Genomic DNA, 16,687 nt, shown 5'->3' on the forward strand with positions numbered 1-16,687 from the left:
CAGCACAGGCGTGGTGTTAATAAGGCTACTTGACAGAATACAGATGAAAGCAAGGAGACCAACAGGAAACCTCTGTGAGGGTGATGGGGGAACGGCAGGGAGCTTCCAGTGGGAAGCACAGGGCTAGTCTCCCCTCCCGGGGTGGCTCACAGACTCAACAACACCCCTGGAGAAAGGGGCTGAGAGAAGCCCGCGGAGGAGGCTGGGCAGGGGGGGCGGGCACCCCAAAGTGCAGCAGAGAGGAGAGGACAGGCACGCAGAAGCGGAGTTCAGAGGGTGTTTTCTTGGGAGGGCGGGGGGATGAAAGGTGAGAGGCAGGCCACACACACACGGTCTGGTTTATTGGCTCACCACACACACGCCAAGTATGTACACAAACATAAATACTGCAATGTACACATTTACATGGGACCTCTGCCCCGCCCAGGCTCCCGGCTCGGGGTGGGGGGGCCTACAGGGGGCTGGTATGGGAAGGCAGGAACCTGGAGGAGGGCGAGGTCCTGCTCCCCTCCTCTCACAGCACCCCCAAAGCATCTTGTCCCTCCGCAGCGGCGCAGGCCAGGCAGGGGCCAAACACCTGTGGCGGCTGGAGTCCCAGGCGTCTCCTCTGACCCTCCCCTCCGGCTCTCCTCCCAGACTCTTCTCAGGTCCCTGGGTCTCAGCCTCTGTGTCTCTCGTCTCCCCCAGGGCCTGGAGGGAGGTGGGTGCCTGCGCCCCGGCGTCAGTCCTGGCCCCTCCGGCCTCTTCCCGGGGCTCACAGGAGGCTGGGGCTGCGGTGCAGCTCGGCCGAGGCGCTGGTGCTGTTGGTCGGCTCTCTGCCGGGGGCGGGGGCCACGCCACAGCCCTCCCCAGGGCAGCCGTGCTGGATGAGGATGTCGGCACACTCCTGGCTGCCGGCGCGGCGGGCATAGGCCAGCGGGGTCAGGCCGCGGGCGTCCCGGCTCCGCACGTCCACCCCGTACTGCAGAAGGAAGCACGTTCTCACGGTTGGCAGGAAAGGTGTGGATTCCCCCCGCGAGGGGTGGCAGGGGGGAAGGACGGATGTCAGGGAGGTCAGGAGGGCCCCCCCCACCGACTCACCCAGATGAGCAGCTGCGTGAAGACCACGTTGGCCATGGCGCTGGACAGGTGCAGGGCCGTCCGCCCGTCCCCGTCGCCGTAGGTCTCGTTCACCTCCTCCTTGGACCCGTGTGCCAGGAGTGTCACCAGCAGCCGCAGGTCGTCCTCCACCACCGCCCGGAGCAGCTGCTGGCCCAGCGGTACGTCCGAGCTGGGCAGCGGGGCCAGGAAGAGCTTCTGCTCGTACTTGGCCCGGATCCAGCGCTCCTTCTCCTCTCTGCGGGCACAGGCAGGGCCAGGCCAGGGGGGCGGTCAGGGGAGCTAGCAAGGTGGGGGTTAGGGGACCAGGACCCTCAGAGCAGAACCAGCCCGAGGGACCCAGGGCGGTCGGGGGCAGCGGGTGGCACAGAGGGTGTGGGAGAGGCTGGACGGAACTCTTTCGGGGGAGACCCCAGGGGGGCGGTGGGGATGTGCTGGGGGACGTGGCAGGGACTGGGGGGCCTCGAGGGCTGGTGGATTTCAGACAGGGCTGGGGGCGGGAGGGCGTGGGTGGGCAGCTTATCTGGCCCTGCCGGAACAAAGGAGGCGGGGGCCTGCCCTGGGGGCCCACGGACGACCCTATCTATCTACTACCCATTCTCCGTATCTCGGCGCTCCGGCTGTAGGCTTTGCGCCATTGCAAAGAGCCCTGCGCATGCGCCCCCCGCCCCGCGACGTGCTGATAACGGCGGAGAAAGGGCTTGCTGTTGTGAGGCTCTGAGTGACAGGCGGAGGGTACCCCCAGGGCCCACTGCTGAACAGAGCAACGGCAGGGTTTAACCCTTCCAGCCCGCAGCCCTGTCATAGCTGCCTGGGGCTGCCCCGCCCTCCCAGCTCCCCACCCGGCAGGAGCACCCGGGGCCTCATGCCCTCACCTGCAGGCGTCAGGCCCCGGCTTAGCATAGCCGTCCAGGGCCCCCTCCCAGACGCTGTTGGCCAGGGCGTTGCCCATGGCGGTCATGACGGCCAGCAGCTCGGGTGGCCAGTCGTCGAGGTCGAGTGAGCGGACCCGGGACAGGTGAGCCCCCAGATGCCGGTGCGTCCCGGAGCACTCGATGCACATGAGCGCACCCAGGTTCAGGCTGGCCCAGTCCGGATCTAGGCGAGGAGAGGACGTGACACGGAGCCGCCCCCCCACCCCAATCCTCGAGCTCCACCCACCCGAAGCCCCCAGCCCGGCCCCACCGCCGCGGCACTCACTGGGGGCGTCGCAGTCAATACAGAAGCTGTTGCCCCGGACGGTGCGGACAGCCTGCACGGCCAGAGCTGCATTCTGGCTCCCCAGCCGAGTCTGAAGGGATGGGGGGGTGGCGGGGTGGGCGGTGAGTCAGGAGGCCAGTGTGGGGCACCCCCTCCAGCGCCCCGCCCTGCCCCTCCGCCCCGTGCCCACCTTGTCCTTGGCGCTGCGGCAGCCCTGCAGGCTGGCGAGGATCTGAGCCTGCACACTCTGCACCCAGAGTTCCCGCTCCTCGGCCGTCGAGGCCTCAAAGTGCCACGTCTGCCCGGTGAGGGACACCACCACAAACTCGAACGACTCCTCGGCCTCTGCGGGCACACACAGGGCGCACACACCGGTCAGGGCAGGGCCCCTGTCGCCCGCACATACAGCCCCTCTGGGCCCCAGCCTGGAGGACTGTGCTCTCCGGGCTCCTCACAGAGGGGGAAGTGGGGGTGCGGAGAGCAGCCCGCCAACCTGGCCACCTGTGGAGCCTGGGTGGAAAAGGTGGGGATGCAAGGTTTGTGGGCAGCCCCGGTGCAGCCAGGAACAAGTCTGGAAGTCAGAGGGGTACTTCCCAGAGAAAGCAGAGCCCAGGGTCTGGAGAAGATGCGCCGGGGCGCTGGGAGGAAATGCCAGGGGGCGGGTGTGTGTGTGTGGGGGGTGTTGGAGGCGGGTGTGGGCACCATCCGTACATGTCAGCTGCAGCCGCCTCATTTTGCAGCTCATTAAACCCAATATTCCTGACGGCGTCAGCGTGGGGCTCCTGGGAGCCAGGCCCCTCCCCCCTCCCCTGGCACAGGCAGGCAGGGAGGGCAGGGGTGGGGAGCAGTCGTGGTTTCCTCCAGAGACCACCTGGGACGTGTGAGCAGACAGGGATCCGTGGACGTGTGCGGTCACAAGCCCTGGGCGCTGAACTGTGACCCCGGGCAGTGTGGGGGCGCTGCTCCAGGCTCTGCGCTCTCACCAGACCATCCCCGTGAGCCTTACTCCTGATGCTCACTGCCGCTCCCCATCCCTCCCCCGGGGGGCACACAGCTCCCGACCAGCAGAAGTGTGTGGTGGGGGCTGCAGAGACCAGGCCACAGGCTCCGCAGGGCAGCCTCCCATGGCGCCAGTGACACTGACCCCTCCTCCACCCCGGAAGTCCTCAGGGTCGAGGTCCCGCTCCAGGAAGCCCTGAACAGAACCGTCTTCATGGCAAAAGCTGGAAGCTTTCTTTCCCCAGGCTCCACCATTCCGCCTCATCTTGCTCCCCACCGTCTCTGAACCCCACGGCCCTGATCATCCATGGGGACTCAAGTTTCCTGGTCCAGATGGGCCCTGGGCCGTGAGCGCCAAGCACCCCTGTATCACAGGCCGGCTCTGCAGAAGCCGCTGTTTCCCTTAGTGATGGTCTCCCCACAGCCCTGCCCCTGCCCATGGGAACAGAGCCCAGCAAGTGTGCATCCACCTAAGTTAAACTTCCAAAGGGACTCCAGCCACTGAGAAGACGCACGCTTCAAAGAGGATGTGGGGAAAGCCAGACATCACAGCAGCGCTGTGATGAATAAGGAGTTAGGAGCAAGGACCTGTGGAAAACATCTGAGGAGCTGGGGTTCCTCTGCCCAGAGACAACCAAGGAGAGACTCAGCCCGACACACGCGGATGCTGAAAAACTCGACGGGTGCTACGAGAGGCGCAGGGAACACAGGTCCTGCCCGCATCACCCGCGAAGAGGTACGGGACTGGCAGCCTGCCGTCTTTTACCTTCTAGGAGAGTAAATGAAGGAAGCCCACGTTTTCACAAGGAAAGGGGTTACATTAGGCCGAAGAAGGAGCTTTTTTGCTAAGACACCAGGTCTAAATGACCAGAAGTTATGGAGCTGCTGTTATGAGATTATTATGAGAAGGTGCTTAACCTAATGCAGACAAGAGGGTATGAGGGCGTGACGTTTCGAGGACGACCCCCAAGTCCCCCTGCCCACCTCCTGTGCCCCGGTTTCCCTCGGGGGGGTCCCCCTAACCTTCAGCAGCACTGCTGGGGCCGTCTGGTCGGGGGGTCCCGGTGCTCTTTTTCCTCCGGTGCTTCTTCCGGTTGGAGTGGGGAGATGGGGGGGGCTCCAGCTTGGGGCTGGAGCTGAGCACCTCAGCGGGGCCACTGGCTGGTGAGGGAGAGGGGGAGACGTGTGGGAAGCGGGGAGGGGGCAGCACCCTGACCTGAAGCTGGGGCACCGCCCGGGGGGAGCAGCCCCTCCTGCCCTCTCCCCCCACCCCCCAACCCCGCCCCACCGCACCCCGGAGCCCCGGGCCTGGAGGAGGAGAGGGTGGGAAACTCAGGCAGAGCAGGGGGAAGGCAAGGGGAAGCCAGCCTCTGCAGCCCAGAGGGGCGGAAGGCGGCCGGGAACTCGCTCGCGGGGAGCTGAAACCCCAGCAGCTCCGCACCAAATTTATCCTCAATCACACTCCCAGCTCCTCACAATTAATAGCAGAATTAGAGACAATCAGGGAGCTGCCTAATTACTGTCAATTAGAGCGCGCTAATCAAGCTCCCGTCTCCCGCACCCCGCCCGGCGCTCACCACTAAATGTCAAACTTCATTAGAGGCAGACACGCGGCGCCCTCCCTCCCTGCCTGCCTGCCTCCTTCCAGACTCAACAGAGCGGCCCACGGAGGCCGGAGGCCGGCACGGCCCTGGCCGGTGACCGGCCCTGGCCAGGCCTCCACCCCCCGTCCCCGGGGGGCCCTGGGCTGGGCACAGGAGGTGGGGCAGACCCGGGCTGTGGGCAGCCAGCCCCTCCCGCTGTCCGAGCTGGGCGGGGGGCTTAGTGGGGACCTGCGAAGGGTCTCTGGGAGCAGCTGATGCTCAGCTGCCCAGAGGAGGAGGGACGGCAGGTGCACCAGCCCCGGGAGGGGGTGGGTCTCCTCCCGCCCACACCCTCGCGGAGTTGCGCTGACTGATGGATCGGGGCTGAGGGGCAGGACGAGGGTGAGAGTGAGGTACCCGCTGAAGACACAGGGGAGAGGTAAGGGCAAGAAGAGCCATGTGAGCAAGGTCCAGACAGCAGCCCCCGTAAAGAGAGTGAGGGACGTGGGAAGGTCGGGGAAGGGCCTCGGACTATCGCAGGGGCAGTGTGGGGAGAGACTCTCTGGACCACTCCCTGATCTGTCTGCAGGGCCCCCTTCCTGTCTTTGAAGCCCCCAGCATCCCCCCCCCCCCCCCCGGCTTCCCTCCCCGTCCCCCCGCGGCGAGGCTGATGAGCTGGCTGCACGGGGGGCTGATGGCGATGCCAGCACCACCAGCGCCGCCTGGGGCCGGCAGAGGGTGGGCAGGGGGGCTGCAGAGGCAGGGAGGGTCTCCAGCGCCGGCCGCTGGTGGGGGCCTGGGGTGGCCACCCTGATTCGCTGTTTTCCAGGAGCGCCTGGCCTCCCCGAGCCCTGGAGGGCTGTTCTGGGGCGGGTGGGGGGGACCCCCACTCCCCTCTCAGCCTCACCGGGTCCTGCGTACCTGGGGGCAGGGCAGCGGCCTCAGTCCACGGGTCGGCACTGGACACAGAGCAGGCACGCTGGTGCAGGCCCTCGGGGCGCGGACCGGCCCAGGCTGGGCTGCTGGCTGGGTGGGGGGTACCTGGGGACGGGGGGTTGGGGGGAAGGGTCAGACGGAGAGGGGCCCTGGGGAAGGGTGGCCCACAGGCCGTCCTGAAAGCACAGTTACCTACGGGCAGAGCTTGAGAGATGCCTGCAGGACACTGGGAAAAAAAACGAGGGGCTCCTGGGTTCACCGAGTACCTGCCAGGCTCACCACAGAACTGGGGTGGGGGGCTCAGGCCGGCCTCAGACCTCACGCCCCGCCTAGCTCCCTGCACATGTCGTGTCCCCTCTCCACCCCACCCTGTGAGCACAGCCAGACGCTGCCGGGGGGACAGCGGGGCTGACTCCCCGTCACGGCCCGAGCCGACCCTGCTGGTCAGGCCCCAAAGCCCGCACTTCAGGCCACACACGCTGCGGGCTGTGCCTCAGCTCTGCTGCCGTTCTGACGAGAAATAAGTGTATCAAATTCAAGTAATTATGTCTAATTAGTATTAGTAATTATCCTGTTGGGCTGCAGAAAATTAATCTTTCGTTTCCCATTGGGGGAAGGACGACGGAGCCAGGGGAACGGGGCGGCGGCTCCAGGAGCGCCGGGGGGCTGGTGGCAGGGCTCTCCCTGGCTCATCAGTCACTGTGGACGGCCCCCGGGGGCAACCGCAGCCCTCTCGCCTCGGACACTGACCTGAGACCCCGCGGGGCCTGAGGCCAGGAGGCCACGGCCGGCCGGCAAGTCTGAGGACCAGCGGTCACACCCAGGGGTCTGCATGGAAAGTGGGGTGGGGGGGAGCAGCCGGGTGCTGGGTGCTCGTGACAGGCAGAGACCCCCGGGGCTGGATAAGCCTGACGGAGGGGGCCCCGACCAGCCCCACAAGCACAAGGGGCAAGTGTCTGCAAGAAGCGGAAGCCCCTAAAAGGGAAAGGAACAGACGGCCGTGTCACAGCCGTGACACGATGCGGGCCCGCGATGCTCTGGGGCCCGCAGGACGCTGCAGGGTGGGGCGAGTTCTGTGTTTCCTGACACCCACGGCGGGAGCAGACACACAGCAAGCGCTGATTAACACCGGTGTGGGCCAGCCCCTCGCGGCCACACACTGAGGCTCCTCTCTCCGGAATCCTACCCCCCCTCCCACTCTGCCTAACAGGTCCTTGCCTACTCAGCCCTTCTTGGGGTGGCCTCCTCACCGGCCCGCCAAGCCCAGTCAGGAGACCTTCCAGGGGAGCAGCAGCCTTAGGGCTGGACTTCCTGCCCCCCCACCATCTCCCCTGAGGTTCCAGGTCTTAATCCCCCCCAAACCCCAGCCCTAACCAAAGATACCACAAGGCCCAAACCTCCTCCTCCCAAGCCCCCCAACCTAAAACCCTGAGGGAGGGCGGGCGCGTTCCCTTTTCTTTGTTAATTCTCCCCTCATTACGCCTGCAATCCCACAATCAGTGTGCACTGTAATTGTCGAATTTGATGCTAATGATTAATGAATTAAACATGGAGCCATCAATTAGTCCTCGGAGGATAATTCTGCATAAAGCAGCGGATAATGTAATTACAGTAACAAAGATAATGAGATGTTAACATCGCCCGGTGAGCGGAGACGCGTTGTGAGTGTGCGCGAGGTCGCTGGCGGTGTGAAGGGGGGACGCGGCCCCGGGGGGCAGCCCGGCCACGTGTTCCGGGGACACTGGGGAGCCGTCGGTGGGCGCGGCTGGGTACACAGGGGCGTGGGCCACACCCCTGCTTCACACCCCACTTCTGCTCCCCAGGTGGGGGCCTTCAGGGAACATGGCAGGACAAAGGGTCCTGGGTGTCCCTCCTCCAAGGAAGCAGCCAGCTGTGCCCCTGCTGGCTGCCTGCAAGCAGGGCTCCCGTTCCATCCACTTCCGCATCCTCTGCCCTCTGGTGCCACCTGAGAAGCCCCAGGCTGGCACCCCCAGGCTGCCCTCGCTGTCCTCAGGCCAGCGAACCCGCCCCCTCGCCCCCAAGCGCACCCCCGCCGGCGCCTCTGAGCACCCTACCCATCTTTCTTGTTTTCCTGTCCTTAGCGTCCCTCCCTCCACCCGTCCACTAGCTCACTCTCTGCCTATTTCAAGGGCCTCGTTCTGAGCTCGAGAAGGCTGAGTGGAAGCACATAGCTGCCCCAGTCAGGCGCATGTAGGTTCAACCCCCTCTCTACCACTTCAGTGCCAAGTTGTGTCTAACTCTTTGCAACCCTGTGAATTGTAGCCTACCAGGCTCCTCTGCCCATGGGATTGTCCAAGCAAGAATACTGGAGTGGGTTGCCATTTCCTTCTCCAGGGGACCTTCCCAATCCACGGGCTGAACCTGTGTTTCCTGCATTGCAGGCAGACTGTTTACCACTGAGCCTCCAAGGAAGCCCCTCTGGGGGATTTTACAGACAAGTTACTTAACCGCTCTGAACCTTTGTTTTTTCATCCATAACATGGGATCACGATCTCAACGTCAGGGCTAGCACACCCGGCACCCCTCAATCAGCGGTGCCAGTGCCCCTGACCCCTCAGCACCTCCAGACAGGGTGGTACCCTGGCAGGGCGGGGACCCTTGCCTCAAACAAGCACCGTCTTGCTCTCCTCACAGCCTCTGAACAAAGACCCCACCCGGCACTTCGGACCCCCAGGCAGCTCGCTCGGCCAGCGTGGCTGAGATGTGGCCCTGGTTCCTGTGCCCCCCATCGCCTGCCCCGCTCTGGACACTGACACCACCTGTCGGCCTGAGGCTTCCCGTCCCTGCTCTGATCCGCCAGGCTGTCCACTGGCCGCTTCCCCTACTGACCCCACAAGGGCTGCATTTTGGCCAACGTGCTAGCTGGGCTGATCCTGAAGCCTGATACTCGGTGCGAGCCTGCCCGGAGCTCTGAGGGCCCAGGCTGGATGCAGCCCCCCGACGCCTACCTTCCCAGGGCCCCCCCCCCCCGTCACAGTGTGCCCCATGCCCCCACCTTAGCAGCCCCTCACCTGTGCCCCCGCCCAGCTGTGTGCTACTCCGCTCCAAGGCCAGCCCGTTGGCCCGGGGGCTGGTGCCAGGGGCTGTGGCCGGCGTGGCTCGCGGTAGGCGCTTCCCAGGCACCTTGACGGTGGTCCGCAACAGGTCGATCTCCTTGCCGTGGATGTTCTGCATGTAGTCCTGGGGCCACATGGACAAGATGGGGGGGAGACTTGTTAGGACAGGTCACTCTTCCGCAGCACCCCGTCCCGACCCTCTCGACTCCTGGGTCTCTTCCCCGCACTGCTCATGTTTGTGGAGCCCCCAGCACCCCCTTCTAGGTCTGCCTGTGTGTGGCTCTGGGGGCTCTGCTGGGAGTGGAGCAGGGGCCACAGAAGGTCTGGGGCCAGGAGTGACACTCAGGCTCCTTGAGGGAAGACGGCTCAGGATGCAAAGCAAAGGAGGCCAAGTACTGACCTGAGATGGGACTCGGAGAGGAGCCGGATGGCCGAGGAGAGGGCCCGGTCCCTAGGGACGTGGACGATGGGGCTGCCCTGGGCCTTGGGTGGCTGGTCACCAAGGACCCCGGCCCTGTTTGCAGATGCTCCCACCACTATTTGGGGCCTGGAGGACTTTCCCAGCCTAGAGCAGCGCCTAGTCCTTCGAAGGTACATAAGGTGCTCAGTCCTGTCTGACTCTTTGCGACCCAATGGACTGTTCCCCACCAGGCTCCTCTGTCGATGGAATTCTCCAGGCAAGAATACTGGAGTGGGTGGCCATTCCCTTCTCCAGGGGATCTTCCCAACCCAGGGATCAAACTCAGGTCTCCTGCATGGCAGGCGGATTCTTTACCATCTGAGCCACCAGGGAAGCCCTGATGCCTGATGATAAATATTTGTCCAATAGTTAAAGGGAAGCCTTCAATTCTGCCGTCCTGAGGAACAGTGAAACAAGTGCACAGTTCCAGATACCAGTGGACATCCCAGCGGCAGGAAGAGTAATCAGTGCTAACGTCACACGGCCCACCCAGCCACGCGCCAGGGGTCCCCCAAGCGACAGCTGACATCACGTCTGTATTTCACACACTGCCTCACATGAGTGTCCCGACGACCCAGGAGGACGGTGTTACTGTGCCCGCTTTACAGATGGAAAAACAGGTTATCCTTACAACGGATAACCTGCCCAAGGTCACAATCAGCAGGTGACAGAGCCAGACTCAAGCCCAGCCTGTTCAGGTCCCCAGTGAACCTCCTCTTCAGCCCTGGAGCGAACCAGCCCTGCCTTCATGTCAGCACCTGGAGGGCTGGATGCGGATAAAGGGGGAGGGACCTCAAGAGCGGGAGCAGCTGGGTGCTGACCCCATCATGCCTGCTGTCTTCACCTTGCCCCAGGCGGGGGGTGGCACCTGGCGAGAGGTAGGCTGGGGGATGCAGGGTGGAGCCCTGCCCTCCCTCTGGCTTCCCTCTGCTTAAAACCTCGCCCAGCCCGGCCTGGTCTCCCTACTGCTCTGATCTGGGGTGCTACTCCCTCGTCCATGGCCCTGGCAAGTTCCTGGGCAGTCCTTCCCCAGGGGGCAGAAGCCAGGCCAGTGGCCAACTTAACTCTGGAGGGAATTTCACCAGCTGGACTCGGACGGGCTCCTCTCCTCCGTCATCAGGAGTGCCTCTGGGATATTTTGCATGCAGGGTGCTTCCCTGAGCACCCGGCTCAGCCTGTGTCCTTCCAGGTCCCAGCCCTCTCACCGCACCCACCGGGACACCACTGCCTGTTCCCAGGAGTTCTCCTGCCTTCCCATCTTGCAGCTTCAGGGAAGAGGGACGATGTCCTCTGCTTAAAAGAGCTGACAGGGAGTGCTGGCCAGGGCGGGCTGATGAGGGGCTCCAGGCTGACCCTCACCCTGTGAACAACCGAGATGACCTCGAGGAGAAAGGGGTCACCTGGCTGCAAGGAGCCAAGAGAATGTGCGAGTCTCCGAAGAGGAGAAGGAGTGAGATCAAGGGAGCAGAGAACCCAGCACCTGCTCCGCTTCTGCCCCCCGCAGGCTGCTGTTCCCTGCAGGAATCACTGGGGCCAGCAGGAGGACTATGGGGAGGACGGGGCACCCTGATGCCAGCATGCGGACCAACTCCCAGAGGCCTGGCCGGGCCTGTGCATGCTAACTCGTTTCAGTCATGTCCAGCTCTTTTGCATCCTCACAGACTGTAGCCTGCCAGGCTCCTCTGACCATGGAATTCTCCACGCAAGAATACTGGAGTGGGTTGCCAAGCCCGCCTCCAGGGGATCTTCCCAACTCAGGGATCAAACCTGCGTCTCCTGCATTGCATGTGGACACTTTACCGCTGAGCCACCTGGGAAACCCTTCAGAAGGACCACAGGGGCCCCACCAGCCAGAGAGGAGGCGCGCCCTGCCCTGCAGCTCTGCTCCGCGTCTGTGGCCTCCTGGTGAGGGACAGGGCCAGGTGCCTGGACTCGGGCACACCCGGCTCCCAGGGTGTCTCAGAAGCACAGAACAGCATCGCTGAGACACGGACGAGGGCAGGCTCCACCACAGGAGGGCCCCCCCGCCCCGACCTCCCACCCCTGCTCTGCTGCGCGCTGCCAGGGCTCTGACCCCAGACCGAGCCCTCCCCAGTCAACTCCGCCCACCCCCATTCCCATCACCATTGGCCCTCTGGCCTTGCCTAGTACCCAGGGTGCACCCCACCATCCTGGCGGCCCCTGCACTCCAGGCCCCCACGGCCCTCCGATCGGCTCCACACGCAATGCATCCCGGGTCCCCACGCACGGTCGCATCTCAGCTCGAGACGACTGTCAACAGCTGGCAGGGCTGAAGACACAGCTGTGGTCCCTTTCCCGGGGGCAGGGCTCGGGCTGCTCTAGTTCGCAAGGAGGTCACAGCAGCTGCAACAGTTTCCAGGCCCCGCGACAGCCCTGGGCTCCCCAGGCTGGGACATGGGTCGGGGCGGAGTGGGGGAGAAGCTGACCCCAGGCCAAGAAACCAGAGCCGCTCAGAAGGACTCCGTCTGGGACCAAAGAGCCACACACCAATGGAAGGGGGAAAGCAGCGCTGACCACCCAACAGGCCGGCACCCAGCCAGCCAGGGGTGGGGGCGGACCAGCTCCGGGTCCCCCATGGAGACTGCAGCGGGTGAGCCAGAGAGGCGGCGGCGGACGGGGCGTAGGGAGCGTTTCCCTCCGTCAGCAGAACGGGGGAGCTCCGCGGCGGCTCCGGAGAGCGGTCACCACGGCTGCCTTTATTACCCACCATCAAACAGCAATTTCTTCCCCAGCCTCCTCACTAATTACCCAGCCAGCGTTCTCATCTCGTTTTATTACTGGAATTAACAACGAGTTCAGAGCGTGGAAAGCTATTAAGATGTGTGATTAAGCCACATTCAATTAGTTTCTACAAACAATTTAATTGATGTTGCAGATAGAATTAACAGAAGGTGATTGTGTGAATGGCTCCGCTGGCTGCAAAATGGGGGAGGCTGTGGCGGGCTCTCCTGGGCCCCGGCAAGGACCAGGCGTGAGGCTCGAGACCTGCCCACCAGCCTTTCCTCCGTGAGCCCCTCGGGTCCCACTAGCCCGGGTCCCACCAGCCCGACTGGCCTGCAGATCAGGAGGCGAGTCCCCAGCGCCCCTGCCCTCGGGTTTCCTGGGAGGGGGAGTGTGTGCCCGGAGTGAGTTCCCGGAGGGCCTTCCTCCGCCGGCTTCCTAACAGGAGGGTGCCTCCAAGGGGAGCAGACGGCTCCCAGGGAGAGCGGGTCCCCACTCATTGCCGGCAGCTGGGAAGTTTGCTCAGGTTGGAAAGTTTGCTCAGGTTGGAAAACATGGCCAAGGGGGATGGAGGCAGGGAAGCCGGCAATAGGAGCTCGGCGGCCACCGGCGGGGACACCAAGAGATGAGGAGCGGACGGAGCGAAGCAGCCTCCGTCAGGAGGGACCTCGGACCCCGGGGGGCCTGCACGGAGACCCTGGGCTTGGCCTCACTGGTGCTCTCACTGTTACCACGGTTTTGAACCTGGTTCGGGTCTCCTGGACAAGAAGAGAAGCGTGGACAGGGTTGGGAACCTGCCATCTGCACCAGCCAGGTGCCCGGGGAATCCGGCGTGGGGTGGGGGAGGACGTGCACCCGGAGCCCAGAGGGCAGCGACTGAAGGGCTGAGCGACGGGGAGGCCATGCTCTCAGCCTCTTCACCGCGCCTGCGGAGCCGGCGGCCTCTTAGATTCACCTCGCAGCAAAGCAGGGACAGCCTGGAGCCAGCATCACCACATCCCAGCCAGGCACACTGGCCACTCAGTTCCCAAGCGCAGCAGCCATCCAGCCAGCCTCACTTGCCTTGATGGTACCTCTCCAGGGACCCTCAGGCAGCCCGGAGGGGAGGTGCTCCTGGCCTGTGCAGAAAACTCTGGGTGACGCTTACAGTTCAAGTCACGGGGGGGCCAGGTCACTGATGAGCCACTGGCTGGATGACCGAGGAGTCGACAAAGCCCACCGGGGCTCCGCTCTTCAGGTTGTTAGTGAAGTGAAAGTTGCTCAGTCGAGTCCGACCCTTTGCGACCCGCTGGACCATATGGTCCATGGAATTCCCTAGGCCAGAATACTGGAGCGGGTAGCGTTTCCCTTCTCCAGGGGATCTTCCCAACCCAGGGATTGAACCCAGGTCTCCTGCATTGCAGGTGGGTTCTTTACCAGCTGAGCCACCAGGGAAGTTGCGTGTGAAAACAGCCACCCCACAGGGTGTCTCCCTTCTCCGCCACCAACACCAAACACGACCCCGGGCCCCGCCCTCCCTGTCCCCAGACACCCCCCTCCTAGCCCTGCCTCCTTCCTCCGGGGCTCGGGGCCACCCAGGGGGCACGAGTGCCCAGCCAGGGCAGCAGGAAGCAGGGCAGACTGAGGACGCAGAAGAGAGAGAGAAGGCAGGTGGACCTCACGGGTGGGGAAGAGAGGCTGCAGCCGGGCTCCCAGCCCCGCAGCTGGGAAGCGCCGGGGCAGGAGCTGTAGGCAGTGGGGCTGGGAGGCCCAGGCCCTTTCCCTGGGGACACTGCGCTCCTCTTCCTGGTCAGGGGGTGGGGATACAGGGAAGGGAGCATCCCTGCTTCCTAGGACACCGCGCCCCTCATCAGGGCTCTGTGGGGAGCCTTGCCACCTCTGGACTCGGCAGGATGCATGGAATGGACAGGACGCATGCACTCGGCAGGACTTGGGGAAGAGAAGCCCAGAGTAGGGGCAAGGACGATGCCCAGGAACCTCTGTGTCGAAGCCCCCGAAGTCGCCAGGCCGAGGCCCCTCATCTAACCAGCCCCCCAAGCCGATATCTGAGCACTGCTCCCACCCTGTGCAGTGAGGCCCCCCGAGCCGAGGGGAAGGGCCGGGTTGACTGGAAGGGCCCACCCCAGGCCTGCGGGCTTTCTTGGGGTCCTGGGTGCTGCCCTCAGGGGGGCTGGGCTACAGCCTGTGCATGGACCCCAGTTCCTTTCGGCTGGGCCCCCTACAACCCTTATGCAGACTCAGGGGCGGGCGAGGGGCCCCTCTGAGGCTGGCCCGGGGGCCTCGGGGCCCGGGGTGGGGCCGGCCCGCGTGCTGTGCTTGAGGGGCTTCGCGGGAGAACTCATTAGGCCCGCAGTGGGGTGGTGACAGAGATGGATTCCGGTAACAGCTGTGCGCTGGAGCCACGCGGTGAGGGGAAGGGGGGAGAGTGTGGGAGCCGCCACAGGGGCCCCCCCGAGTCACCATGCCCCACCCCCTCCGGACCCCTCTGCCCAGGTCCCGCGCCCCCACGCGCCTCGCGCCAAGGGGGCCTGTTCCGGCCCCAGGCTCCCCTCTGCAGCCCGGGCTTAACGGCCCTCTCGTGCCCCACTGTCCCGGGAGCCCAGGGGCACCCCACCTGGTGTGGGGAGCGTTGGCAACACCGCCTTCCCCTCCCGACCCCCCCAAACGTGAGCAACTCCATGTAAACAGGCCCGATCCAGCTCTTAAAACAGCTCCAGTGGTGGATGGAGAACCCGACTTGCACACTAGTCCAGCCCCTGGGGCGACCACCCAGGGCGTGGTTTTACTCCAAAGGGCCTGGCCAAGACCCGGAGCTTCCGGGCACCGGGCCTCAGGGTCCATGTGGGCCCCCGAGCCCTTTCCCAAGGGCAGGACATTCGGAGCTCAGGCACGCTCCCCTCCGGCCCTGGAGTCCAGCCTCTCCATGTCTGCCTGGTGCCCCACGCCCAGCCCGCCCCAGGTGCAGCAGGCCCCCCACTCACGTGCAGGCTGGGGTGGTAGGTGAGCAGCCCGTTGTCACACAGGGTCACATACTTCTTCTTCCACTCCTTGTTCAGGGACTTGCCGCTCCGCTTGAGCAGGATGCCCTGGGGACAGAGGCTGCATCAGAGATGGGAGCCAGGCCCGCGCGTCACAGGGCGTGGGGAGGGTCTCAGCGCCCACGGGCCCCATGGGCCTCCACCCCCGTCCTCCCCGGTCACTGTGCGTGTGGGCCCAGAGACGCCGTGCGGGACGGAAGCTGAACCAGGGAGGGCTGCCCGGACCAGCCCATCCACGGGACTCAGGGCCGCCTGTCCAGTTACCGTGGACTACTGTCCCATTGGTGGGGGTGCCCCCTACCCCAGCTTGTGGGGCTACATCCACAGTGGGAGGCGTGGGTTTGGGCGGCTTCGCAGGATCTCCAGGGGTGCAGTGGAACACAGAGACCTCAGGGGGCCCTGGCCTCCTAATCCCCATAGTAGCCTCAGAATAGGGCAGACAAGCACCTAAGTGTCCCCAGAATGCCCCCCGTCTCCTCAAAGCAGGCAGTGGGGAGTTCCAGCCATGCAGATTGGCAACCAAATCTCCCATGGGAGCGGAGGGGATGCTGTGTGTGGCAGTTAGATGGGCCCCAGGATGGACAAAGGCCCCATGAGGGCCGGGATTTCAGAGTGTTATTCATCAACACCCCCCAGCACAGCAACACACTAGGGGACGGTGGGGAAAAGCCAGCAGAGACCCTGTGGCTGTCGGAGGTGCTGAGAGCGGGCGGGGGGGAGGACCCCACCAAGAAAGACCGCCCACAGCCCGGACAGTCTTTGCTGCCCTCCCCTAACGACGACCCACCTCTGGCTCCTGAGACAGCAGCCAGCACAGGGGACCGGCCTCAGGATGAAGCCGGGGTCGGGATGGGACACAGACAGGCCCGGGTGGCAGGTTCCCCCAGACCAGCATCACTGCTGTGGGCCCCCTCCCCAAACTCGGGGCGCTGAGAAGAGGCAGTGCTCCCCAGAGATTCCTATACACCACTCCCAGGGGAGAGCCCCACAGTGGGATGGCCCTGGCTGGGGGTGGGATGGATCAGCACACCGAGTGTCCCCCAGCGTCCCCCCTCCTGCAAGGGGGTCACAAAGGAGGAGCTCAGGGCCTCTCCTTCAGGAGGGGGTGCCCTGCCCTCAGGTAAGCTGGAAATGGGGGTCAGGAGACTCAGTGTGACAGAGAGTGGGGGTAAAACCCTGATTCCAGGGCACCCTCCCCTGCTCAGGCCTCCTACTGGAAGGCTCAGCCCTGCAACGGCCACATTAGCAAGCACCACGTTAGCAAGCAGGTGGCATGGGATTCCCACTTCAGTGGCCGGAGGTGGAGGCCTCCAGTCCTGCTTTTCAACAGGTGTTTTAACCCCTTCCTCCCTCATCCTCCGGCTGGAGGAGGTGGGGCCGTCTAAGGACACTGTGGAGACCTGGTCCCCTTCCCTCACAAGCAGCTTCTGAAGACTAGGGGCGTGAACTGAGACCTTTCCTAGACAGCAGGGTGGCTGGAACATTCCAGAAGACGGCGGGCTCCGGGCTGGTGGTCCCTGAAGGAGCCCTGGTGACCTGCCTCGGGGGCATGGC

The 16,687-nt window shown here is 64.6% G+C and overlaps 1 protein-coding gene across 4 annotated transcripts in view; it reads right to left on the minus strand.

The window, feature by feature from the left end:
• Positions 1-320: 320 nt before the first annotated feature.
• The window catches only part of AGAP3 (ArfGAP with GTPase domain, ankyrin repeat and PH domain 3), a 28,372-nt gene continuing 12,005 nt past the window's right edge, over positions 321-16,687 (minus strand). For 2 of the 4 annotated variants that reach the window (XM_070454190.1, XM_070454169.1), the window contains 9 exons: positions 15,077-15,181; positions 8,849-9,017; positions 5,802-5,921; positions 4,321-4,458; positions 2,489-2,643; positions 2,299-2,389; positions 1,974-2,196; positions 1,081-1,336; positions 321-961 (listed from right to left, as the gene is read on the minus strand). In XM_070454190.1, coding sequence (XP_070310291.1) covers positions 755-961; positions 1,081-1,336; positions 1,974-2,196; positions 2,299-2,389; positions 2,489-2,643; positions 4,321-4,458; positions 5,802-5,921; positions 8,849-9,017; positions 15,077-15,181 — 1,464 coding nt within the window. In that variant the 3' untranslated portion in view covers positions 321-754. The remainder of the gene's footprint in view (positions 962-1,080; positions 1,337-1,973; positions 2,197-2,298; positions 2,390-2,488; positions 2,644-4,320; positions 4,459-5,801; positions 5,922-8,848; positions 9,018-15,076; positions 15,182-16,687) is intronic. The other 2 variants (XM_070454182.1, XM_070454230.1) reach the window with 2 other exon arrangements.

This window comes from Odocoileus virginianus, chromosome 1, assembly GCF_023699985.2.
Source record: "Odocoileus virginianus isolate 20LAN1187 ecotype Illinois chromosome 1, Ovbor_1.2, whole genome shotgun sequence".
NCBI lineage: Eukaryota > Metazoa > Chordata > Mammalia > Artiodactyla > Cervidae > Odocoileus > Odocoileus virginianus.